Consider the following 27946-nt stretch of genomic DNA (forward strand, 5'->3'; position numbering starts at 1 on the left):
GCCAGCCTTCTGGTTAGCAGTCAAGTGCCTTAGGCACTATGCTACCAGAGCTCCCAGAACCAAAAACTAGTGGTTTCTAATTTTTGATACTACCAATAATGCTGTAATGAATATTTCGGTATGTGCTTTTTTGTTCACTTGTGAAGAATTCCTTAAAATAAATACTGAAGTATTGAACTGCTGGTCAAAGTATATGTATATTTAAAAACCTAATATACTAAGAAATTGTCCTCCAAAAGGACTGTGCTAGCACACAATCAGACCAGACCAATAATATATCTCAGAGAATCCATTTACCTACACTCTTGTCAGCAATGGGTATCATTAATATGATGGATACATTAGTATTATAATTTGTATAACTCTTTTATTATGTTTATTAATTATTTATCTTTCTTTTTTGATGAAATGTCTGTTCATATCTATTGCTCATTTTTCTAGCCAATTATCATTTTCTTTCTGATCTGCAGGAGCTCTGTTTATATTATGGATGTTAATTCTTTATTATGTGCAACACAAATATTTTCTCCCAGTCTGCCACTTGTCTTTGTTTAGAATATCCTTTATCATAGAGTGATATAAAAGTTCTGTTTCAACTCTATTTCCTTTTGACTTCATGGTTTTATGGCTTGCTTAAACAATCTTCTCCATGCCAAGATTATATTTTTTAAAATGTATTTTCTTCTTATATTTATTTAGTGTTAATTTCTCCATCTAGGTCTGTAGTCTTACTCAGGAACTTTCTCAGTTTGTAGAACTAAAGAAAGGCCATATGGCTGAAGGCAGGGGGAGAGTGGTGAGAGCAGAGGCTAGACAGGAAGCTAGGGCCAGACTGTGCAAGGCCAGGTGCATGTGCTAAGAATGTGGGCCTTAATCATGACAGCAGTGGAAAGTCACAAAAGGGTTTAAGAAGGTAAATGCTCAGTTTACCAACAGTTATTTACCAATAGCTCCCAAAAGACTACTGAGATTCTTCAGACAAAATAAAATAACCTTCACACAAAAGGTTTAACAATGCTCATTATCCAGAAACAGTAAGTAGAAGTGAAAGGGGACATACCCTCCTCCTTCTTTGTCTCCTTTACTCAAATTAAATGTTTAAACAAATTCAGACATTGTTTCCTACTACAAGCATACCTTGGAGATATTGCAGTTTCAGTTCCAGACCACTGCAAGAAAGTGAGTATCGCAATAAAGCGAGTCACACAAATTTTTTGGTTTCCCAGTGCATATAAAAGTTATGTTTATACTATACTTTACTCTATTAAGTGTGCAATAACGTTATCAAAAAAGTTTGAATCACTGTGAGTATTACCAAAATAGACTTGCCCGATGCAGAGCTGCCACCTTAATTTGTAAAAAAACACAGTATTTGCAAAGCTCAATAAAGCAAAGTACAATAAAACAAGATACGCCTGAACATTAACCCAGGAAAGGACAGTACCTGGAAGTTCTGAAACAGACAAGCCATGGGGTTATTGTTTGCTGGAGAAGGCATTGTGGACTGTCCTTGAAATGCCTGGAGATTCTGGTACCCCTGGAGAAGCTGCTGCTGCTGTTGCTGATTTGGAGGAAACATCTGATTGTTGTTTAACAGCGACTGTAGATGAGTTAGGTGATGGTTATTCAAAGTATTGTTTATTGATGACATGTCACCTGTAGTTTGAAAAGCATAAAACATAAGTCAGTGTGATTCTTCAGAGATCCTATGCCTTATCTTTGTAACTGAGGATTCCTGAAACAAAAACTAAAAGCTAGAATTATGTGGGTAGTTCTTTTTTTTCTCCTCAGAGTTTTACTAACTCACTGTCATTGAGTCATATCCAATTCACAGCAACTCTTATAGGTCAGAATAGAACTTCTCCATAGGGTTTCCAAGGCTGTCAATCTTTATGGAAGCAGACTGCCACATCTTTCTCCCGCGGAGCAGCTGGTGGGTTTGAACCGCTAACCTTCCAGTTAGCAGCTGAATGCTTAACTGCCATTCCACCAGGGCTCCTAAAGTTTTACTAAGTAGTAAGGAAAGAGTAGTTTTATCATTTATAATTAGTTTTCTGATTTTACACCAAGGAGAAACTACTTAGCTGTTGATAAATCCACAAGCTAATCGTTATATATTGAGCTTCAGTATTATAGGATATTATATGATTCTTTGAAATGATTTTTGTCAGTGTACCTACAATTAAAAGTTGAAATTAGATCTAAAATGTTTTAGCAAGTATTAAGTCTTTAACCAGATGATTAAAATGAGTAGGCCTGATCAGGTTTTGTTTAAAAATTTTAGTTCTCAAGCCACATCAACATAAAACAATTTTAGAGACTTGTGCTAGAAATATATATCTTGTTTTGAAGTAAAGATTGGTCACCTAATATTGAAACTGTAAAGAAGGCTAACAATACAATAAAAAAAACACCTAGTTTACATTTGTGTCATATTTTTAAGTAAAATTTAAGTTCAAATTTCATAATCATTAAAAAGAACTATTACATAATCAGATAAGATTAAAAATTAAATTTATATTTAAAATTTTAAATTATTTTAAAATTACAGTGAAATTATATTGAGAATAACGCCATAGAATCTGTCCGGAAACTTTAAATATGTAGGCCTGTAAATATTTTTCACATTTAATTGATTTAAATGTAAACAGATGTAATTATTATAAAGATTTCCACAAAGTCAGGAAACATAATTGTTATAATTTTTAATATACTGAAGATCCCCTTGACCACTTTCCAGGATTTAAGGACACTATCCCTATAATTTACATACATGGTTTCCTGCATTAGTCAGCTGAATATACTTGACATTACTGTCTAACTTTTTGTGACAGTTAAATGAATGACTGTTTTTAAGCCACAGAGGTCTAAAGAATAATCCTATCTGAGCAAATCTTTTAGCAGCAGCTATTGGGGCTGTCTGTTTCCTTGAACTTGGTCAAGTTTTAACTCTGAGTGTTTTCATGCCTTGCTTCTTATTTTGCTGGATAAGCATTTAGTTTTGTTTATTAAGGGTTCACCTGGAACACATTTCTTCAAAGTGTTTCCATCCACAGTGCAGCTGCTCATATTAACCCTGTGATGCCACACCAACTAAAATTCAAATCAAACAGTTATCTGTTAGATGTACCTGTGCTTTATTATTTGAAAAATAAGACTCTACTTGGCTTAAGAGAATGATGGGTAGGTTAGGTTTAGGTGGCATCAGAATTAGAAGGTAAGAGAAAGCAGATTAAAATGATATTTAGTATTGCTGAAATAAGGAAAAGGAAAAAGTCATCCTCATGTTCGTATAACTATGATTGTGTGTGGGTGTCGTTATTATATTTAGTTCCTTAAGCAAGCTGTGACATAACAAAAACATTTTTAAAAAGTGTGACAAAATGGAGTTTTAAAAAAGGAGAAAATAGAATTAGAAAAACTTTTCTTTTGTAAAAATTTGTGAAAATATTTCACTTACCAAACAGACCTGTCCCCAGTAGAGGGTTAAGTAGCTGTGGCACCACAGAGTTACTGTTGAGTTTAGCTGGACCAGGTGTATTCCCAGCATTATTAGATATATTCAGCAATGTTTCTGCCATTGACACCACTGCTGTCCCACCAAGTGTTGAGACAGTCAGTGCTGCCACTGCTGATGATGTAGTGGTTGTGGTAGTGGTTGCCTGGGAGGAGGTTGCTATGGAAACCTCTGGATGATTAGCCGTGTTGGCCGATGCCGAGTTCAGGACACCTCCCAACAGCTGGGGATTCAAGGCCATTAATCCTGAGGCCCCAGTGACAGCTGGGAGGAACAGGGGGTTAAAAGTAGTGTCACTGCCTGCAAAGCTTGGTAAAGAATTCCCCAGGGGGCTGGTTAAAAGGGTCTCAGCTCGGCTGTTCTCTGACTGATTGCTTGGCAAATGGTCTGGTGGGGCTGTCATCTGTGTTAATGAGGGTAAAGGGGTATTTTGCTGTTGCAAAAGATCTGAGATGGTCAGATTGAAAGATGGCAGGGGAAGCATTGCAGCTGCTTGGGCTTGGTTCGGAAGCAGGGCTGCTAAGAGCTGAAAGTGAACAGGCTGTAATACCTGCCCATCCATGTCACTGGAGAGAAAAGCTAAAGCAGCGTTTACATTCGGGTTGAGAAAACCTAAAGGGTGGAGGTTGATCTCAGACTTGCCTTCTCCTGCTGAAGGCTGCAGGATATTTAATAGATTCTGGTTTAGGAGATGCTGTTGATTCACTGGCAAAGAGATAGGTAGAGAATTGAGGAGGCTGGGGTTCAAGGGGTGTGGAAGATGGTTGTTGGACGTGCTGTTGGATGGAAAATGAAGTGCGTGCTCCTGGCCAACAAAAGGAAAATCACTCCCAATGGGCAGCTGACTCTGCAGTGGGTTTCCAGCTGCGGTGGTGACTATGACGCCATCTTGAAGAACAGATGTTGTCTTTGTAATGGCAGGATGACTGGTGCCAGCTATGGCTATGGAGGATGATGGTCCTGAACAGCCTAGAAAACAACAACAACAACAACAAAATACCATACTTATTAATTATGGATATTAAGGAAGACTACCCTATAAAAGTGAATTGAGATCCATTGAAATTAGTTACATGGCACCTTTGTCAATTTTAACTAGGTTAATCGTAATCAGAGATGATTTGACATCTGTTAATGGGACAAGTTTATAATTTTTAATCTACTGTAAAATAAATATACTTAAGAACTTTAGCATTTTAAGAGATAACTCTTGCTAATTATCTAATAGCTTGATTTTCACAGCTGTATAAGTTCAAGATGGGGAATCTTTTTGTTTGTTCAAATTGATAAATAAAATTAACGAGCTTCATTTTTCAAATTTTTCTTTTTCTTCATGTTTTAAGAAGTCTTTGGTCTTTGTTTAGAAAACCAGTACCTGTTCTTAGTGGAACAACGTTTAACAAAAAGAACAACTACCAAAAACAAAACTAGAACATGCATAAAAGTATAATTGAAAAAATACCTTTTAACAACTATTAACATTTTGATATATTGTTTCCTGGGCTTTCTCCATAGATATGTTTAAGCATATGCATACATATATACATATATTACAAATATATGTTACTTTAAAAAAAAATGGAACCATACTATAAATGTTGTTTTGTAACTTTTTCTTTTATCAATATATTATGAATATCTTTCTATGTTAACTCACATACAACTATAGAACCATTTTAGTAGTATCATGTATAGATATGTCATAATCCAATCAACTCTCAGTGGTAGATATTTTGACTGCTTCCAGTCTTTTACTATTGTAACCAATACACTGATAAATATTTTTTTTAACACATCTTTGTCAGTTTGCCTGATGATTTGCTAAAGATAATTTTTTAAAGTGGAATTCCAGGGACAAAAGGCTTACATATATTAAAAGCTTTGGATACTTATTGTCAAACTGCCTCCAGCAAAGTTGATCAATATTCAATTTATATTCCTATAAGCAGTACGTGAGTGTTCATTTCTCTCACCAACACTGTATTATCATTATTTAAAAATTTGTGTCACTGTGTAGTATAAAGATACTTTGTACTCATGATTCCTTAAATCACACCTGTCTTCATCCAAATTAGTGACATTTTTATAAAGCTTATATTCTTAAAAGTCTTATGCTAGATATGGAAATCAAGGAAATTATTATTTAAAATATGAAGTCTCAATTGTTACAGTGGTTTTAGTGGTTTTCAGCCCATGAAAGAATTACCTGGAGAACTTTGAAAAAATATTAATGCCTGAACTTTACTCCAGCCCAGGCAAGCTAAAACTCATCTCAGGGTGCACCTTGAGCAGCAGAATCCTTTAAAGTCTCCCTTGGGAATCCAGATGCACAACAGGGGGAGGTGGTGGTGAGAATCACATTCCATTAAAAGGAAGCCCTGGGTGGCACAAATGGTTAAGCATTCAACCACTAGCTGAAAGGTTGGTGGTTCAAGCTGGTGCCTTGGGAGACATACTTGCCAATCTGCTTCTGAAAGGTTAGTTTTAAAAGGCCTGTGGAGCAATTCTACTCTCTACACATGGGGTCTTCTTAAGTTGGAATCAACCTGATGGCAACTAACAACAATCTTCTTCTCATAAAAGGTCTTCCCCCACAGAGATGCATTGTTTTATATAACACATATATTTGATAAATATTTTGTTATTATTATTAAAAATATGCATTCGATTTATTATTAAATATCAAACATAAATATTACAAGATGAACAACTGCAGTGTCACTGAAAATCTAAAATAATTCAAAGAATATACTATTATACTATGCCATCATAACACACTATTTGTCCATGTTACCACCATGAATTTGTCCAAATACACACACATTTTTTCAGTTGTAATTGTAGTACAGATATAATTTTACATTTTTCCTTTTTTCACCTAACAAAATGACACAAACATCTCTCCTTTTTGATATATAGAATTTGATTTATATTTTTAATATTGTAGCATATGGATTGACCATATTTATTGAACAATTCTAGCATTCATATTTTGATATTTTCATCATTATATATAACACAGGGATGAACATCTTCCCAAACATATTTTCCTTCCCTTGAATTCTTTCCTTAGGAAAAACTCCATCATTGGCATGATTGTGGAATCAAAATTACAGAAGTGAAAGGTCTGTAATATGAAAAGTCCATACAAATAAAAGGAATGATCGATATCATGATTATTATTGTCATTAGTAGTTGTAGGTAATAGTGGTAGTGTAATAATAGTAATAAGGGTGTGTAAGAATAAATCAGAATACTCATTTCTTATAGAATATCTCTACAGCAAAGCTTTCTAATTTTTCTCAGCTGTCATGATTTTTTTTTTTTTAAGTGAGCTCTCAGCATTTCATTTAAAGAATGAGATTTTTAAAAAATGATCTTTGAAAATATATAAATATTTATGAAATATTATCATGGAATAATGACTATGCTCACAAAGAGCAGACAGGGTAAAAAGACATACCAAATGCTGAAGCAGGCATATGGTATACAATTCTTTAAATATTAATTCCGATTTGCTATAAAACAATCAATGCCTTAAACATTTCACTGCTTTTTAAATCTTGCTGCTATTTCCATAAATAGGTACTGTGCATTATTTGCATTCAAAAACCATCTTCTAAAATGAGCTAATAAAAAGTCTTATTTACTAGTAATCACTATTGCTGGCATTTTTCCTATCTGTTAAATAATAATGACATATTTAAATGTTCAGATCACCATTTCTCTAACCAGAGTCAGGGCATTTTCAAAATGCTCTAGTGTGTACATGGCAAGGTTTTGTAAATGAAAGTTTTCCTTAGAGGTTATTATTTTTTATTATCTTTCATTTGCAACCAACAAACATCCTTATTCAGGATCCAAGAAAGTAGCCATTTTGTGACAAAATTATTTGAAAATAATCTAGATATTTTTGAGGAATAATGAGGAAGAAAACATAGTCATTCTGAGTGTGTTTTTGCCTTACAAACAAGGTGGCAAATACCACAAGCTTAAAGGTAATATATAGATTAAAATGTGTATTTCCCCCCTAATTTTCAAACAAATCAATTTAACAAACAGGTATACTTTGCTTGCCAATGATTTAGAAGTGGTAATATGAATATTAAAAAACAATGCTTTTTCTTACACAAATTCAAGAGTTTAGGAATATGATAAATACATAAATCTCGTTTTCTTTTTCTCTCAGATACTTATTAAGAGCTTAGTATAAGCCAGGCAACTTTAAAGCTCTTCTCATATATTAGTTCATATAACTATAATGCAGTTTGCTAAGACAGGTGTGTAACAAGGGTACAATTATATAACTCAAGGTGTCAAAAAAACTACACAGGGGTAACATTCAGCTCGGGATATGAGAGATGAAAAATAGACAGAAAGAGACTGAAAAGGCTTCTAAGTAGAATCCAAGTGATTTAAAAGAAAAAAAAGGAGATATTAAAGTGTATGAAATGTCTTTGTTATCTAATGCTATTGTAGTAGAAATACCACAAGTGGGTGGCTTTAACAAACAGAAATTTATTTTCTCACAGTTTAGGAGGCTAGAAGTCCAAATTCAGGGTGCTGGCTCTACAGAAGGCTTTCTCTGTTGGCTCTGGAGGAAGGTCCTTGTCTCTTCAGCTTCTGCTTCCTGATTCCTTGGAGATCTCCATGTGTCTTGGCATCTATCATACCCCGTTTCTCTCTCTGCTCCCTTGTTTAATCTCTTCCCATATCTCAAGAGAGTGAGTCAAGATATACTTTACATTAATCCTGCTTCATTAACATAATAACAAAGACAACCCATTTCCAAATGGGATTATAACCACAGGCATAGAGGTTAGGATTCATAAGACATATTTTGTGAGACAGAACTCAGTCCATAACAGAAAGCATAGTAGAGTCCTGCTTCTCCAAATAAGTACAGCTGAAAAGGTCATCTGCTGTTTTTTCACTCACCCCACTCCTATCTCATGGTTAAACCTGCTGCCATAGTCAACCATGGTCAAACCTGAAATTATCTTTCTAAACCATTAAAAGGTCATTTCTTATTTCCCTCTGTATTTCCAAGAGCTAATACAGTTTCTGATATGTGGATGGCATAAAAAAAAATGTTAGTTGAATGAATCTCTTAAGATCATAAAACTTGCACTCAAATTCTAGAAATGAGATGATCTAATTCTGAGTGTCTGTGTATGTATGTATATGTGCGTAGAAAGGGAGAGAGTTAACACCTCTTTATGGGGAGTAAAAAATCTGCCTCTTCAGTCTATCAGCCTAATGCGAGAAGATAAAAGGACACTAGAAAGGAGACCATGGCTAGAATCTGACAAGTTACTTTAGAAGGCTCCCAGAAATTCCAGGGAGTTCCAGTTACCTTACAGAAATGGAGGGGTTCACTACAAAGTACTCGGAGTTCTTAAAGTCATTCATGAATGCTTGGGGTTTTTCAAAGAAGTAGATCCTGAATTTTTGTAGCTGGGGGGAAATTGAAGATTGCTTACTTCTGAACCACCTACCCTTTAATAGGTACTCTGGTGGACCTACTTCACAGCTCTGCATAAAAACCGTATGATCTGTTAAAGCACGAAGGAAAAAATGTCTTGTTGAAGTTGAGTTTTTCTTTTTGCAGCCAAGATGTTTTTTGTGCTTAATCTAAAAAAGGGGACAGTTACTAAAATTTTTAAAAGCAAGTAATTCACTAAGCATTTAGCAGTTTAAGTAACCAAAACAAGAGTTGGGAGCTTGGAACAAGTTAGGAAGTTGGAGAAATCTTTTAACTGGAAAAAATGATTTTGCACCAGCCAGCAGCACCATAAATTGGCATAATTTTTCTGTCTCTTGCTTTTTTAAAGAAGGAGCGAAGACTGTAAAGTCACTCAACTCAACTTTTCTGGTGAGAGATCATGTGCCTGGACCCCCAATAAGAGATTGAGATGGAGTAGTACAGTGAGGAAATGACAATGATAACTTGCCCAGTGAGTAGTTTTCCAGATATGAATAGTACTCTTTGAACACTTGTACCATTTACGGTGTGCATATGTATATGTGTGTGTATACAGAAATAGCAGCAGTGAAAATTTCTAGGATATTTTCCTATTAGTAATTTAATTCTTCAGATGCTTTATCTGTCTTCTTTTATAAATTGTTCTTCAAAACATGGATAGATTGTAACTTTGGATTTGTTTCTCTTCTTCCTGGTCATCACTACTCTTAGAAAAAAGTCATTGTTCACCTATGCTAAGCTTTTATGTGGCTGGCTCTTAAATATTAATATTGTTACATGTCTTTGTATGTATATGAGAGCAAATAGACCAGCAATGTTTCTAAAATGTCCTGATACCAGTTTGATCTTTATCTCCAATTTTGAATGAACACTACTTTATGCAAGAAAATCAATATGCCCCAAATACTGATTTTTATCCATGAAATTCAAGAAATGATTCATATAGAAGGTAACCCCTCACCATTTTTGACCTTTATCATTTGCTTTGGTAAGTGTACTTTAACTGCAAACAAGGTTGATGGTAATCCTTAATAAAAATGAATGCTTCTAGAGGCAAAAGAAAATATCATGGCCTATTCAGTCTAATAAACATAATTCCCTTTTCATTCTGATGAAAATGGTGAAATTCTTCCTCTATATTTAAAAGATTGATTTAAAAAATAATAAATTGAAATAATTTTTATGAGATATCTAGATCTTCCGAGACATTATTTTCTAAAGCCTTAGTAACAAGGTATGGTAGTGTAGATTTACGAAAATATTTGAATGTCTATCTCCCTGCACTGGATGTTTGTGTAAATTCTTAAATCGCATTCATTGGTCAGAAATAGAGATAAATCCCTGGGCACAAATAGGGGCTACTTAGAGGGGATGCAGCTGGAATTGTGGAATATGATGTCTGAGCCATTATGATGGTGTCAAAGCTAGTCCTACGGTGGCAATGGAGTCAGAAAATAGAGACATGAATTTTCTTTTTGCTATTGATCATGCTTTGCTTCCATTACATATGCGGAATTATTCTGAAAAAGGTGGAATAAAAATGGTTGCGATTTTCACTACTGACTCAAGTTTTAAAGTCCCCTCCCCCAATACTTCTTTTATCAAATTTTTCTTAGTATTTATTGTGAGGAATCAAATCTTAAAAAAAGAAGTTTCTTGTTTGGTAGTATTGCTGTTCTCTAAACATCCAGTAAAGTAATGATTAAAATGTGTGAATGTTCATTAATTTGTTTAGTGAGTAGAGAATGCTGAGTTTCTAGATTGTTACTATGGTTAACTTTGTATCCTGCCATTGTTCACTGTTCCATCCACTGTTTTATGCTAGAACAGTGCCTAGCATATACTATGTGCTCAATGAATATTTGCTGAATCATCTCCTGAATGTTCCAAGGCAGTGTTGAGATCTATTACTCAGCTGTGAAATCAATTTAGTAGGCCCCAACAAGTATTTTTTAAATAAACCAAATAGAATATATACAGCACATTACATATCTAGCGTATTATTTTGTGCAAACTATTCCCACTATTTATATTCATGAATCCGGTTAGCAGATGATAAAAGCATTTCAGTGGGTTATGACTGTCATTAAAAGAAAAAAAAAAGGATAGAGTAAGATAGGAAAAGATAAAATGGTACAGAAAATATCAGAATGCATCACATATAATAGGTATTTTTCATGAAACTTTTATTTCAATTATACATTAAAAACATGTATCTCTACTGGATTGTAAGGTAATTTTTTTTTTTTTTACTGTGGGAAGAAGTAAAAAACAGATTAAAAAACACTGCTTTAGGACCAGGCCTCTGAGTTGCTCAACTCCGCTGGGAGTAGTCTATGGAGTTGTGCTCCGTGGTGCCCGTTTATACTACAGTATGAAAGGTATCCTTGTGGAGGCCCTGCTCTAGGATATATGTGAGGAATACCCTGTCCCTGTACTCATATCCATGTCTTGCATAGATACTCTGAACGTCTGTGGACTAGTTCCACCCCAGGAGTACATCATTAACTCCTTAGAGTTCTGTTGGCTAGTTCCACTTTAAATGTGTAAAAACTTGAGTTGTTACTTTGAATTTGCAAGAAATATACCTCTTAGAATATAATTTTTATTCTTTGCTGGGTTGGCATTAATGTTACTTGATGTAAGTTCTTAGGAGGGAAGAAAATTATTTGTTATTTGATTTATTTAATGCTTACATGCATGTGGAAATGAAATCCATTTTGATGACACCACAGAAATATTTTTTAATATTATTTTCAATAAGTCAATTTTTTGTAGAGTTAATGTTCCTAGAATCTGAGGACTTTTAGAAGCTGCTTACACATTTTCATACCACTTGATTTTAGTGGATAATAGCTTAGGTATCTCCTAGAGAAAAACTAAACCGAACCCATTGCTGTTGGGTGGACTTCCCCTCATAGCAACCTTATAGGACAGAATAGAACTGCCCCATAGGTTTTGAAGGTTGTAATCTTTATGAAAGAAGACTGCCACATCATTCTCCCGTGAAGGGGCTGGTGGGTTTGAACTGCTGACCTTTCAGTCAGCAGCTGAGCACTGAACCACTCACTGCATCAGCAGGGCTTCTCATCTCCTAGAGAATGGAAGGAAATCTAGTTACTTTGTAAGTATATTGGTTTTGTGTATTGGAATGAAATAACATTCTCCCAATTTACACACTGGGGCAATTTATTTCTTGAAAGGTGAAAAATAGACGACTGAATCAGCAAACATTATACCACTTCTGAATTCTCTTATGCCTTCGATTACACAGATTCAATGTCAAAAATCAAATATATTTTAAATTCTTCTTTTGTATACAAGTAAACATTAAACCTGGAATCTGAAACAAAATAAGTTGGTGTAACCCTGCAATTAGGAAACCTTTTTAAAACCACAAGAAACTGTAGTAAAAATATCTTACAGCAAAGAAGAAATGGCTCATTTTGCAAAAATTGAATGAAAAGAATAGACATAGATTCTTATCACACAATCAAGAATTTAATATTGTGGGGAAGTTCAGTTTTGGTGTTTGGTTTAAAAATGAGAACAGAGGGCAACTTTTCACCTAGAAAACTTGAGCATCAACTGGGGATAAAACATGGGCACTTAAAACTGGGTGGAAAAGTTTCAACGGTAACTGTTACATATTCATTCAGTTACAACCTTCCAGAAGCCTCTACATCTTTCTTCACTCTATATTCGTCTATGTAAGACTGGAGGATTATTCTTGGACAAATTCCTCATATCCTGAGAGGGATAATCTACACAGTAAAACCCACCCTTGGTCATGGTCATCCTGTGATCTTTCTGCATTTGTAGTCTCAACTAGGAAATGGAGGGGATGAAAATCTCCTTTCTTTTCTTTATTGGCACATTCCCAGTGTATTAAATGTAATACAAGCTCGAATGAGGTTAATATACAGAAAAAACAAACAGGCAAACTTACTACTTTGCAATCTTTTATCCACAGTATTCTTTTGTGGTCTCATTATTTCATATTCATATACCTACCACATCAATGGTTATCCTGAGTTTCAATGAAATGCATTTTGTGCTGAAAGAAATCCCCCCCCATAGTTTTAAAAAATACATATAAATATCCATGAACATATATTTATTCTTAGGTTTATTTATATTCTTGTTAGTCAATGTGTATCTTTAAAAGTTAAGGCAAACGTTTCAATTATTTTTTCCTTCTAGTACAAATTTATACTCTGCCCCTTCAAAGGATTATTTTTTCATGTGCTTATAAGAGATGATTAAATGCTTTTTATTAGAAAAAAGTAGGAATTAGAAAAAGCATTTTAAAATGAAAAAGTTAAATTGTATTTAACGACTACATATTGGAGGAGTGTAGGGGTCAATTGCGCTTGCTGCTAACCAGAAGGTTAATGATTCGAACCCAGCCAGCTGCTCTGCAGGAAAAGCATCTGGCGATCTGCTTCTATAAAGATAAGGGCCAGGAAAGCCCTATGGGGAGTTTGACTCTCACACCAGATGCTGTGAGTTAACACTGACTTGATGGCACCTAACAACAGGGGTCAGCTGTTGATTAACAGGATGGTCTAAATCTTTTTTTTTTTTTTTTCCTCTTTGGAAATTGTGAAAAACTACAAGGCCACAGAAGGGATGGGTTGTGGTACAAAGACACTGGCAACGTCTAGGTCCCTTGCAGAAGCCTGGGTTACTGGCATGTTTGTTTTTGTTATAGAGTGAATAGGCAGGCAGTTATTTAGAGGCCCAAGGAAGTGTGGGGCCTGATGAAGTTTGCCAGGCAAGGGCACTTGATTTTGGATTCCTCCCCAAACTAGAGTAGTACAGGGTATGTGCTGGAGCCACTTAAATGCTGAAATTTGACTCTCTTAAAAAACTGCAAGTTGCTTTAAGTGTATACTACTGACAGATTTCCAGAACATACCTGCATTTAGCAGTTTGAATATCTGGACTAAGATTCAGGAACTTTGGGGTTTGGTTGCCAAATCCACCACAGCTTTGCTTTATAACTTGAGGAATGTCATCAAGTATCCAAGTGGTCAGTTTCTAAATCTGTTGTACGAAAATATTAAACTTGTAATTTGATATTGGAAAGGCTAATAGAAATCTGAAAACTTTATAATGCAGTATTTAGAGAGCTTTAGTGGAATGGCAATTTGGAAACATTAAACTGAATTAGTGAAAGTTTATATATTCTTTAGTTTTAGAAACATTTTCTAAGAATTTCCTCTTTTATCTCCTTGTGTTTCTATCATTGCCTCCAATTTTCATACTTGTATTTGCACAATGCATTTAAAATGTGTCCCATGGAACTCACATATAGGCCTAAAAATTAGTATTTGGATTATTTAAGTTGGAAAAATCTCTTTAAAATAAATCTTTGAAAGTAAATTACCAATCAAATTAAGTATTTTGAGCAAGGATTTCTCATCTTAATTAATGTCTTATATAATGTTATTTTTGAGCTGCTCCTTGGGAAAGTAGAAAAAGATACTGGATTGGGCAGAAGGTCATCAGAGTTTTGTCCAGGCTCTGGAATCACAATTATAGACCCTTTTGGGTTCAGTAGCCTCATCTTTGAAAGACAGGCTGGAGATGGACCATACTACATGTGTGTCTCTTTCGGCTTGGCTTCTCCATGCCATCATGCTTGGAATGGCATGACTAACATCTGCAAAGTCTCCTTTTTCAAAGGTCTATTGCATGATACCTACTAGGAAACCCACTCTTATTTGAGTAAGTGAGGTGAAAGCAGCTCATTAAAACAAAGGTTACCAAATGTGATTCACAAGAAGGGGGCAGTTCTCTTGATATTCTGGACATTTCAACTGCATTGATAAAAATAATCAGAGTCCAAAGAGAGAAGGCAGCAATAACCGACTTTTGTCAATAACTAAAAATGTATCAAAAAGTTACAAATGTGGCTTCTAACATGCATCAATGAGCTTTAATTCACTATATGTTTAACATTTAAAAAGATTTTGAAAGTAAAAAAAAAAATAGAGTTTTAGTTAACTGTTTTAGATGAGGGGAATTATGCAGCCAGGAAGAAAATAGATTTTAGACTCAGGTGAACCTGGGTTTAAACTCCGATTCAATTATGTGTGACCTCGGCAGCTATTTTTAAGGCCTCAGGGGCTCAGAGGCTCAGTTTCTTCATCTGTAAAATGGGGACAATTAAGCCTTTTACTTTGGAAAGCTGTACAAGTTAGAAATAATATAGGTAAATCACCTGCACATAATAGGTACTCAAGGATAGGTATAACCAACATTTTAGGAATAAGATGGGCTTTCCTTCTAATGTCTAATTGGTATGCACGGAAACTTAAGGGACAGCTGTGACTATCGTCTGTTGTCTCACTCTGAATGCCAACCTTCATGCTATGTGATTACTTGATGGGTGAATAAATGTCAGTGTAAATAGATACTTAGGCTAGGCAATTACAATGACAGTATACTCAGTTGTCACAGTTTAGTACACATGACAAAGAAAAATGGTATTAGAAACCTCTTCAATATTTAGCTCATCAAAGAGTCACATTAATTAGTAAATCTATCCATTTTCATAACCAGTTACACATCAGACCTACAGTATTTAATTTTATTAGGTTTAATATTTTTAAAACTCTTACTGACCTAGACTTTTATTAAGCATATGCTTCTTGTTAGCTTACACATGATTGGCCACATCCATATCATTATTAGACATCTACTCTAGCTATTTATATGCTAACACTTTTCTTATATTAATAAAATTTCAACCTGTGTGTTTTGACACCCCCAGCACTGACAGTCCAGGTCAGATATTTTACAGAAATGTATGGAACAAGAAAAAAATGTACAAGGGTATACATAAGTCTAAACTTGACAACTGGAAGAAACAAGAATATAAATAAATGTTGCTCTTTTCCATTATAAATGAACTAAAATAAAATACATCATTAAAAAAATACACACACTTTGCACATAAAAATTTAGACCTGAAACGAAGTAAGTTGAGGTAAGGGATATTAAAATCTAAAGATATAATGAGACTAACACTGTCTCATCTAAATGATTGAAGGTATGCTCAATAAATAAGGTGTTTTTTAAATAGTTATTGCCTTTATGTAACTTTGATTTGCTAAATGCACATGCTTACACTTTCATTTGTATGGAATTATCTAAAAATGAAGATGAGCCTGGGAAAAACTGGAAGCCCCTTATGGCATAAGTATCCTGTTAAACAAAAAAATGAAGTTCCATGATATGTCCTTATAATAAGAATATCAAGAAGGCACTAATCATTTAAAATATCTTCTAAACCTTATATTCTTTTAACACAAGAGGTCTTTAAGAAGACTGGACAGTTCTTCATTCAATACTAATATCACAACATAACATATAACAGAAGCTGTAGAGGATGGTAGATACAAATGGCAACACTAGGAAGGAAAACACTTGATTTCAGATTAGAAACAAAGGATATGTAGGTTATAATGCTTTTCCAGGATGGTGGTATCATACTCTGTACTGATGTATACAATAGCTTATTATTAAAAGCATCAGCAGTTTTCTCATCTCCAGCAGCAATCTGGTTTTTAAAGCCCGCTGTTGTCATATCTGAATAATATTCTCTCTACCACTGCCTTTTATTTCCTCCTGTCATTTCTCACAAATCTCTCAAATCATTAGTGTTGAGTTTGGGGTCTACTTTCTAATGTTTTCAGGGTCAAATTTTCTGATGCCTCAATGACTACTTCTTTAGTGCTTCTTTACAGTTTCTTTATAACATTTCTGGGGACTCTATTGCACAAAAACAGTTATTTTTTTCCTAATGTGCTTACTTTCAAATAAATTTGTTTATTTCATTAATAGTGGATGAAGAAATACAATAAATTTGAGTTCAAAACCTTAATGTCAATAAAAATGATTGTTCAGTTCTGTAAGAAAAATTCTAAAATAATTCCAAAATCAAAAATTCTGGAAATCATGTTTTCAAGCCTTTTTTATTAGAAAACTTAAATTATTATTATTTTTTATAAAGGGAGTAGCCAATATCCATTTTTTTAAAATATTCTCAAGCAAATAATAGTAACGAATAGCAAACTAGGATAAGAAAATATTAGAAGACAGCTTTCTACTTCATACAACTTCTAGTTACCTTTTCCTATCCATTCACCTATTTATTTCTGGTCAGCAGCAAAAAAAAAAATCCATTTATTTTTGCCTTTTTGGGTTTTCCAAGATGAGATTCATTTACTTGAATATAAGCAAGGCTAGAGAAACGGCTTTTATATTGGCATCAACCAAACACATGTCTCAGAAACCAGGAAACCCTGCCTTCTATGGCTTCTTTTGCCATTTAAAGTCCAATGAATATAACAAACTGAAAGTCAAACAACGTGCACAATGACAGATTGACAACAAATAACAGAAACACATGGAATCCCCTTGGCTGTCATTCTTTCTAATAGACAAACACCTACAGTTCTGTAAATAAAATTATAAATACTAAAGAAATGATGAGAAATTCACAATGGGGAAAAGATCATCTCTTACCATAATAAATATTTTGGTACAAATCAAAAAAAAAAAACATAGAAAAGTTTAGTACCTTTGGGTACTTTTTTCTAATAAAACCATACCTGCTTCAGAACTTGTTTGATTATAGCTGCTAACAATGCTGTTTGGTATCACTGGAGTGGAGGACGTTGAAATTCTTGACTGAGGTGGATTGGGATGTAATGAATTTCCTAAAGCCATGCCCGACTGACTGAGCATCCCACAGTTCCCGCTAGCCTGAATCTGATTTATTAAACCTGCAAGATGGTGGTTTGGGACTGGACTGTTACTGTGAACAAAGTTAGTGTTTGCATTGTGGCAGTGCACGGCTTCCCCTCTTAAAGGTATGTTCTGTGTCAGTGAATTCTGAAGAACACTGGAGTTCATATTGGGATCTGTAAAATGCAGCTGGTTAGCAGAGCAAGGCAAAGCAGTATTTGAGCCCCCACAAACTGGGGTACTATTGCTACTCAAGTGAAGTAACTGAGACATTGAACTGATGGGAAATGAACCCTGACCCTGCTTCCTTAGCAAGTCGGGCCCAGGTTTAGGAACCGCAGAACTATCCACTTGAGACTGTCTGAGCAAGCTCAACACTGTGGTAGGTGGCTGTTTTCTTTTCCGCATTGAGTCTTTTTGCTGAGACATCAGCTTATCTCTTAGTGCTGCTCGACCACTTTGCCCTTCACCTGTTGGGAGAAGCATGTTGGCAGTAGGAGGGAACATGGTGTTTAAAGTGCTATGTCCTTCAGTGTTGCCACTGCCGGCAACAGCTCCAGAATTGCTACTGCTGCTACTGTTGTTACCAGCAAGTTTGTTTTGATTTGCTAGCTGTGCTTTGGCTGCTGCTGAGAGTAAACTACTTGCTGGAAAGGAGGCAGCATTGTGCTGGTTCAAGATCTGATTTAAAGGCATTCCCAGCAAACCAGGCTGACTCTTTACAGAACCACTTCCGGCAGATGCAGTAGAAAAAGCTGCACTGCTTGGGGTATTTAGTACATTACTCATTCCAGCAATTAATGAATTAGGGATATCCTTGTACTGATGATATCCATCGGACTTGGTAGAAGGGCTTGATGGCATTGATGGTCGTGGGGACCCTATTGTTGACCTTGGTGACCTGGGTGGAACCTTAATACCACTACAAGTGGCCTGGGGTCCTACAGGTGGCATCATGAAATTTCCATGATCTGATGACGTGGAAGATGAACGTGATCTTTGGGGGGATGCCTCAATCCTTCCAATTCCAGTACCCATCATGTGCACTGGGGATGTCACTGGAGAAGGGGACAGGGAGGTTGAAGCTGAATGCTGAACTCTTTGTACATGACTCCCATGATTCATGTGACCAGGTTTTACAGTTGGCAAAGGGAGATTACTTGGCAAAGGAACAACAGCAGGAGGCATGCTTACATTCATCACAGGTACCTGAGAGTGGACATTTGAATGGAAATTGGTTGGATTAATGATAACAGGGTTCTGATTCACTGGTTTACTAGGAATAGGGTCAAGAATGCCAAGTGGATCTTTCTCTGATGTTAATGGCTTTTTTTGAAGAGCACAAGAAGGTGGAGGAGGGGGTGGTGGGCCTTGGGGTGGTTTGTGGTGGAACATTGCTCGTGGTATTTCCATATTAGTTGAAAAATTACACATTGGTTTTTTCATTACTGGACTCTTTGTAGTCAAGGTTGGGGAAAGAGGTATATTAGTCCTTCCAGCCATTGCGCACGATGACTGTACGGGAGAACCATGTAGCATTACTGAAGGTGGAGAGAGTGGAGTCCTATTCAGGTGAATAGGGCTAGAATTGGGAGCTCCATGAAAACCAGGATTGTTTCTTGTGAAAACATCAGGGCTTCCAAGTGGATCAGTCCTTGGAGAGATTGAGCCATCTCCATATATCTGGGATCCTGATGATGCCGGGCTGGGCAGGCCGCCAAGGCTGCCACGGTATGGAGATTTCTGTCCATGTTCACTGCTGCCCAATCTCTGCCGGGGGCAGACAGGGTGGAGTTCCTGTTGCTGGCTCCCAGGCAGTTCTTGTACATACAACCTTCCCATGGCATTTGATGATCCAATCATTAACTTGAAAGGATGCTTACAATCGGGCATTACAGAATTTGTAATTCCTTCATGAGACTTGTTTCTTACTGATCTTGGAGTTGCCGCTCGAGAAGGTACTACTGGAGGTGCATCTGATACGAAAGAGAAAAAAAAAATCAGTTAATAGCTTCAATTGTTTTGTGTATGTGTGTTAGTGAGGCAAGGAAAGAAGGAAATAAAGAAGGAAGAGGAAGGATGGAATCTGGAAACAAGTATGCCAATAGCAGCTGTGACTCCACGCAATTAAAGATATTCTGCATTCTATATTAAATTTCAATGTAAAAAATGCACATATATCTATCTCTTATAGCTGATCAAAGGCTCTTAATAACTGCTTCTTAATAACTGTCTCTTATCTGTTAAGAAAGGATGGGGGTTAAAATCAGTAGATACTGACATTAGCCATTCTAATAATATTTAGAATATGCAAAATGAAGATTGATAGCTTAGATGAGAATGGTGATGTTGCCTTGTTGATTTTTTTAAGAACACAGTTACAATAGAAAATTGTAATCTGTATGGCATAATATTTTCTTGGCTGATTTAAATAAATTTCCACTGTACCAGAAAATCTGTCCTCTCTAAATGTTTCTGTTACTCAGCTGAAACCACTCAGGACAGCTACAATTAACTGTTATTTATCCCAAGATTTTTCACTGTGAGAGCAATAGAGTTTTAATTTTTGTGAAGTGAGTGAGATTCTAAATCTTTTATAACGAGAGTGGTAACAACAGAAAATGCAGTGATATTGTGATCATGCTTAGCTTTACATCATGTCTATAACACTGTAACTTATTTGCCTTTAATTAATAATTACTGTAAAAAGAGCCTTAGCCAATCAATTTAGGTAAAATATTGCAATTCTTTTATTAGGCTAGAATTCTCAAGCAAAATTTAATCAGGGTGCTAAATCCTTCATTACTAGGTTCCAATTGAGTATTCTCTTTTTACATGAATACATTTCTCTCTCCTCAACTTTTTGGAATCCTTTCAGTTCTTGTGGAGATCAGACAGAATACAGGCAACAAAAGAAAGCTGGCTCATCATATAGAATTTTCACTTTATCATGTTGGAATTCTAAGTTTAAGTTTTCTAGCCTCCAAGGATGTTCTGTTATTTTATAAAGTTATGTCTTTTAAAACAGGGATGGCAAATAAAATTCATTTCATATGCCAATTCTCATCAATTGGGAGTGGCTGCTTAGAGAGCTGTGTTGAAAAGGATGCTGGGCTGTAGCTAGGTTCCATAAGAAAATGCCAACATGTCTAATACAGGCACAGGAGATGAGAGTGGCATGATTCATGCTACATATTTGTCATCCTCATTCTGTGACCTGCAAAATATTAGCAAGAATGCTTAAATTCAAGAGTTTTGGTGGTGCAGTAGGTAAGGCATTTGGCTGCTAACCAGAAGGTAGATGGTTCAAACCCACCAGTTGCTCTGCAGGAGGAAGATGAGGTAATCTACTTCTGTAAAGATTTACAGCCTTGGAAGCCCTATGGGGGTTGCTGTGAGTCAGAATCGACTCAATGGCAGTGGGTTTGGTTTGGTTATACTTAAATTTATTTACAATCAGCCAAACCAAACCAAACTCACTGCCCTCAAGTCGGATCTGACTCATAGTGACCCCTTCTTGGGTTTCCAAGGTGGTATCTCTACAGAAATAGATTGCCCAATATTTCTTCCAAGGAGTGGCTGGCGGATTTGAACCACTAGCCTTCTGGTTATAGCAGTCAAATGTCTTAGGCACTATGCCACCAGAGCTCCCACTGACAACTAGAGGTATATTTATTTAAATGCATGATTACATATTTAAGATAAATATACTTCTCCTACCTGCTAGATAGTAAACAGGTCAAATCGTATCCTAACAATTTCTAAGACAGGAGTTCTCAATCTGGGGTACACAGAAGTCTAAGTAGGATGCATTCAAGTCATAAGAGAATGCAGTGAACATATGTTTTTTGTGGAAATGTGGGCTTTCTCTGTCTAGTGTGGTGGAGTGCAGATTCTTTGATAGAGTGATTTCTGGATTACAATATATGAAAAGTTGAGAGTCAACAGTAGAAGACAATTGCACCAGATACATTAAACTGAAGCTGATTTTCTTGTTAAACAGATTTTTTTTAAAGTTTGTAATTAAAGAAATAATATGCAAAAAATATTTGGGGCATTGTGCTTGACATATAGTAAGAACATAACTATATTAATGTTATTAGCCTTATCATGAAATTGACTGATATCTTTAGTAATAAAACCACTGACTTGTATCTTTTCATGGGTATTAATGTGTTTATATATTTAGTTATCTGCAACTCATTGATTAAAAATATAGACATTAACATTTTTTATATTCAACTAATAGAATTTAGAAATTAGCTGTGGAAAGGATTTCTTCCATATCTGGGGAAAATGGTTACCATCTTTAAAATAAGAGGAACAAAAGACAGGTTGAGTTTATGTTACAGCTAGGAACTAAAGTATATAGAGTCAGCAAATGTAAATGCTCAGCACCCAGCTAGTGCTTTCACGTATATTTAAGGAGACTTTTCGAAAGAATAAACAGAAACTAAATATGTATTTGGGAGCTCTGGTAGCGTAGTGCCTAAGGCACTTGACTGTTAACCAGAAGGCTGGCGATTCAAACCCACAAGCCACTCCTCAGAAGGAAGCTTGGGCAATCTACTTCCATAGTGATACTGCCTCGGAAACCCAAGGAGGGGTCGCTGTGAGTCGGGTCTGACTTGACAGCACATAACAACAACAACAAACATGGATTTATGAATGTAAAGTAAAGAGAGGTTAAAATTATGAGGTTTTTTTTTGAAGTTTTCATTATTTAATTCTCAAGCACATGATAATATATTTTAAAATTAAGAAATCTTAAAAAATGTTATGTCTGAAGCTAAGTAAAGAGTAGCAATTAATCCATCAATGTGTATAAGCTTAAAGGGGATGGAGATGTACCTATTACATTGGTACTAGTAGTTAAATATTTACCTTTAAGTATCAAACCTGTATTTACAATTATGACAAAGAACCTAGAAGATTCTGCTACGGTCATTAAAATGGCAATAAGGAGACTGTAAAAACTGATAAAATTATGTCATATTATGAAGTGAGAACAGCAGCAGGAAAAGGAGTATGTGCACACACAGGTGCAAGGTAATGCGAAAAAAAACAACAGTTATACATCAAAGTGGCAGGGTAATGGTCAATTTAAAATAATTTATTAACTATACTTTAAATTGTTATTATATTTTTTATTTATAAAAATGTAGCTCATTGGAAAAAAAACAAAAAAAGGTTTCCTGAGAGATTTTTTTCTTATATACATTAGTGGAGCATTTTTCTGAGTATTCCTGTTAAAGTTTAGAAGGTTATTGGCTAGCAGCTGTATGCTTATACTGTCAAATCTGTCTCTCCCTGCCCTGTTCACATGAGTAGTAAGTGTGAATCTGTATGATATCACAAACTACTCTTCTTTGCATACAAGGCTCTCAATAATTTGGCCCTGATTTACACATGCAGGTTTAATCTTTCACTTAAGTCAGATTAGTTCCCACATCATCCCTTAATTATGCTATACTTATATTATACCCATTCCGGATAAAAATTTTCCTATTCCCCTCATACGTCTAAACTTTACTATTTCCCAGTGCTGGTTCAAATCACGGTTCTGCCATACAGTCTTCTCTGATCACTACAGGTTATATTTATCATCCTTATTTTTCAGTATTTCAGAGAACAATATAACTTACCACACATAAACAAATGATTTTTGCTTAGCAATGTTTGACCTTGCATTCCTACTCAAGTGTTAACTAGACTGTAATATTTTAGAAGGAGTTCGTATTCTAGCCCTTAAAAGAAGTTTCTCAATCACAAAGTATAATTCCACAGATTACAAATTAATCATAAAAGGAAAATAGTATCTCAATGATGGAGAAATCAGATGGGCATAACCTTAACCAAATAATCATCAGTATGGAACAGATTAACATTACGTCTCTCCTGATAAACACATCACCTATGCATTCCTATCAAAAGTGTATGTGTGTGTGTGTGTGTGTGTATAACATACATATACATATATACCTGAATATAAATGTGAGGAACAATCAGGTAAATCCAAATTGAGAAACATCCTGCAAAACTGGCCTGGAATATTAAAAAAAATGTCAATTCATGAAAGACCGAAAAAGGCTGGGCTGATCTGGATTAAAGAAATGCAACAACAACTAAATGCAATGCACAACCTTTGCATCCTAGATTAAAACAAACATTGGATTTTAAAAAAAGTGATATAGGACATTATTAAGACAATTGAAGAAATTTAAATATGATTTGTATATTAGATAATAATCTATCAATGTAAAATTTTCTGAATGTGACAATTATATTATGATTATGTATGAGATATTCTTGTGTGCTGAACTATTTGCGGAAGAATTCACAGAATCTGCAACTTCTCAAAAAAAAAAAAAAAAAAAGAAAAGAGGTACAGGAGGGATGAGGGAAGCAAGCATAACGAAAGTGCACTGTTGAATCTCGGTGAAGAGTACATGGGTACTCAATCAAGTATAATCAGAACTTTTTTGCAGTTTTGAAAATTGTTTTTTAAAAAAAGTATGTGTGTGTTTTGGGGGAAAGTATAAAAAGTTCCTAGCAAAGAGATTTCTGTTTAGTAGGTGTTCAATAAGTAACTATTAAATGAGTTAAAGCATCAGGCTTCTAGTTCCTGACAACATTACTGCTATGTTGCATTTGAGGACTTGATACCACATATTCCAATTCCAACACTAAGAGAGAAGGCTACATTTGTTTTTTAAAAAGCAATATTGAAACATCTGTATAGCATTTTATTGTGCTAATTAGTGTTTATTCTGCTTTTTTAAACTAGATGATCTGGACAGGAGATTTTGGGAAACAGACTCATGGTAGTTTTGCAGAACTAATTTGCTATTTTTAATAAAATGATAGACCACACAGAACTTCAAAAGCATTGTGCGTGTTTGAAAAGTAGGAAGGGAAAATGTTTGGCAAATACTTTCTAATGATTCCTTCTCTAGGAAAGCAGTAAGGGAGCGGAATTCCTGAACCCTCCACAATATTACTTACTTGTTCCTCCTCCAGGGCTGGTGAGCACCAGGGAAGGATGTGGGGCTTCCATGCTTTTATGAAGTGTGGCCACTGCAATGATCTTTCTTTTATGTATGCATAGCTTTGTGACATCTTCATCTGCTTTAACATCTTCTGCAGTTCTCTGTTTCACAGCAGCTCCAGGATCAAAGTTAAACACCTGGAAAAAATACAGTCTTTGTTTAAAATATATCTGCTAAAACATTTAATGAAAAGATCCTTTCCTTCAATTAACAAACAAAAGATCATTGTGCACAGATGAGGCCATAAATCTGAATAAAAACCTTTTCAAGTTTTGAAATTTAAGAAAAGCAACTTTATATAACTTAATACATATTTCTGCTCAAGACTTCTAGTAGCAAAGTAACTAAAACTATCCTAATTCTAGGGAGCTAAGATACACATATGGAAAGATACAGTATCTTATAATGTTTATAATTTTACATACTTCCTCATGTTAAAACAGTATAAAAACTGATGTAATATAGTTTGAAAAACAAAAATATAGTATCTCTCCATGCCAAATTTTTCTTTGATCTTATTCTATTACTGTTATTACATTATATATTTTCACTCTGAATTCAAGAATTTCTCTACTTAAAAAAAAATATTTCTTACTGCACATATAAGATGCTTTAAATCCTTTTTTTTTTTCTTTTTTTGGAGTAAGGTGACATACAAGAAAAAAAGAAAAAAGTTGTCTACTAATATTTAGTTCCAATACAGTACTATAATAGACCCTCAGAGAGCAATGACCCCATTATTTTAGTAAATAACATATTGCTATTAAAAATTATTCTACTTTTTACATGGTATAGGAGTAAAACAGTTTCATGTTTTAGCTGTGAGGATTAAGTTTTGAGATTTTATAAAGATTTACTACAGATAAAAAAACACTACTACCAATACCAGCACTAAAAATAACATTGCAGATTTGAGGAGTTATAGCTGTAAAAGAAAATTTTGTACTATTTAAACGCAGAGGATACAGCTCTAGTAAAAAGATGCAAAACTGGTTCTAATGAAATATTTAATATAAATATGGGTTTGTCACCTTTGAAAATGGCTCTTGGATTGGAACTATTTCCACAATCTTTTAAGGCATGCAAAAGTTGCTAATTAGGTAAAGATTTAAATTGCATACATGATTGGAGAAGTAAAGAAAAATAAAATGCCACATGAAAAAGTATACAAATTAAACACATAACAACAACAACAAAAAGATCCCAAAACAAAAGAAAAAAACTGCTGATAGATCTTTTGTGAAACAGTTACCTTGGGAAGGATAAGAGGACACTCCAAGCCACACTTGCATGTTCCGTCAGTAAGCAGGTATGTTTTAACCTGCTCCAAGCAAGATAACAAAGACCCACTGGGACTGTAAAAATAGTTTAAGAAAGCATCAGGAAATAATTCTGACTGCACATAATATATGAAAAAAGGCATAATTTATAGTCTTACTGTCCTTCACAGGATATTTTTCTACTAGAGAAAATAATTTTCTTTTTCAATAGTATGTTAGCTACTAAATTATAGCCTCTAACACTACACATCCTTCTTTTGAACTAAAATATTTCTCAGAAAAAAAAAAAACAGATCTTCATAGAAAATTAAATAAAATGTTTTGAACAATAAGAGTGGACTATAAAGGGGGGAAATGTTATTCAGGAAGGCTGGTGCTATGTCTGAAGAAAGGACAGTTTCTAGCAAGCAAAAAAGCAACAACTACACAAAAGTAATCATGACCATTTAAAACGGAAAGATCTCATTTTAAACTGTTTGAGGAAAAAGTGAAATTGAGGAACAATTGGGAGTCAAACTAAAGAGTCAGTAAGTCTATAGAAGTTGGACCAAACAAGTTCCTCCTTTTTAATCTTGGAGTCCAGAACCAAGTTGACCCTATGTAAAAACAGCTTTCTTTTCTTTTTCTCCCTTCATCCCTATATTACTCTGAATACGAACAGGTCAGTATGGCCCAACTCAAATTATACTGTGAAGCCAAAGTTCATAGTGAAGGAGACTAGAGCCAAGTAGAGTTTACAAAGGATGGGAATTTTTGAGGAAATAAGTTTTAGGCAGCAAAAATACACTCTGCCGGCTCCTGGCTAGTAAATGGGTAGGTGTTCTCTGTGTTATTCCTCTTCCAGTCACAAAAGGCAGCATGATATGTGAATTTTAGGTACTAAAATTCAGATGACATATGCTTTTGATTTATTTACAATGGTGTTTAGTTTAATATGGACAATTTGAATTTTAGGTCTTTAATTATTAATACATTGATTTTACTTCATCATATAATGTTTTGAAAACTATTACATACCTTTGAAAGTATCTTTTATTCATGACTACTTACAAAAACCTTCATTTAAGCCTTTTGATTAAATTCATGCAGAAGTAATATTCTCCATAGACATCCATATCCATATTGATGGATATTGATGCATTACACTGCTGGGGGTAGTGGTTTCTTAAAAACAATGAGTTTTGTATCAGATGAACCAGCTTTAAATGTCATTTGTATTTTGTTTTAGGACACTCATCTAAGTGATTTATGTATATAGAAAGTGGAAACTAAAATTCTCAACTTTGTCAAATCATTTATTCATTTCCTACACTGTTTTTTTTTTTTTTCATAGATGATATGTAAAGAAAAAGAACTCTCTATATTATAGATCTGAGTTTCATCATAGCAAAGTGGGGCAATAAAATGTTTCAGGAGGTCTTGTTAATTTTGTTGCCAAACAGCATCTTCATGATTTTCATGTGAAGAATTCATGAGTTTTGTGAAAGAAACAGCCCAACATTTTATAGCTGAAGGTATAGGGACTGAGTCTTAGGGGAATTTAATTGTAAAATTAAACTGAACACAAGAATTCTTGAATTCTATTACAGTACTCTGCTTAAGACACTTTAAAAATACTTCCTCTTCGCAATCAGGCAGTTGGGTACTTTCCTTCAGTTGTAGCTCTTTAATTAACTTTGGAGAGTAATAATTAATGTAAAATATAGTTATAAGTCTCACGGCACAAAGCTTAGTAAAGTGGAAGCAGGTGGGAAATGTAATGTGTAGCCTCAATGCCACCCCGAGGCAGAAGCAGTTGGAGACTAACTTAAAAATTACAAACACACTGAACATTGAGATGGGAGCTATAGGAGGA

The 27946-nt window shown here is 34.9% G+C and overlaps 1 protein-coding gene across 1 annotated transcript in view; it reads right to left on the reverse strand.

Annotated features, from left to right (window-relative positions):
- The window catches only part of MBD5 (methyl-CpG binding domain protein 5), a 92945-nt gene that overhangs the window by 62887 nt on the left and 2112 nt on the right, over positions 1–27946 (reverse strand). The window contains exons 2-6 of the mRNA XM_042783656.1: positions 26064–26166; positions 24768–24948; positions 17627–19738; positions 3461–4486; positions 1445–1656 (exon numbers count right to left, since the gene is read on the reverse strand). Coding sequence (XP_042639590.1) covers positions 1445–1656; positions 3461–4486; positions 17627–19738; positions 24768–24948; positions 26064–26166 — 3634 coding nt within the window. The remainder of the gene's footprint in view (positions 1–1444; positions 1657–3460; positions 4487–17626; positions 19739–24767; positions 24949–26063; positions 26167–27946) is intronic.

Source organism: Orycteropus afer, unplaced genomic scaffold (assembly GCF_000298275.1).
Source record: "Orycteropus afer afer isolate SDZICR_OR568_19922 unplaced genomic scaffold, OryAfe1.0 scaffold00023, whole genome shotgun sequence".
Lineage (NCBI taxonomy): Eukaryota > Metazoa > Chordata > Mammalia > Tubulidentata > Orycteropodidae > Orycteropus > Orycteropus afer.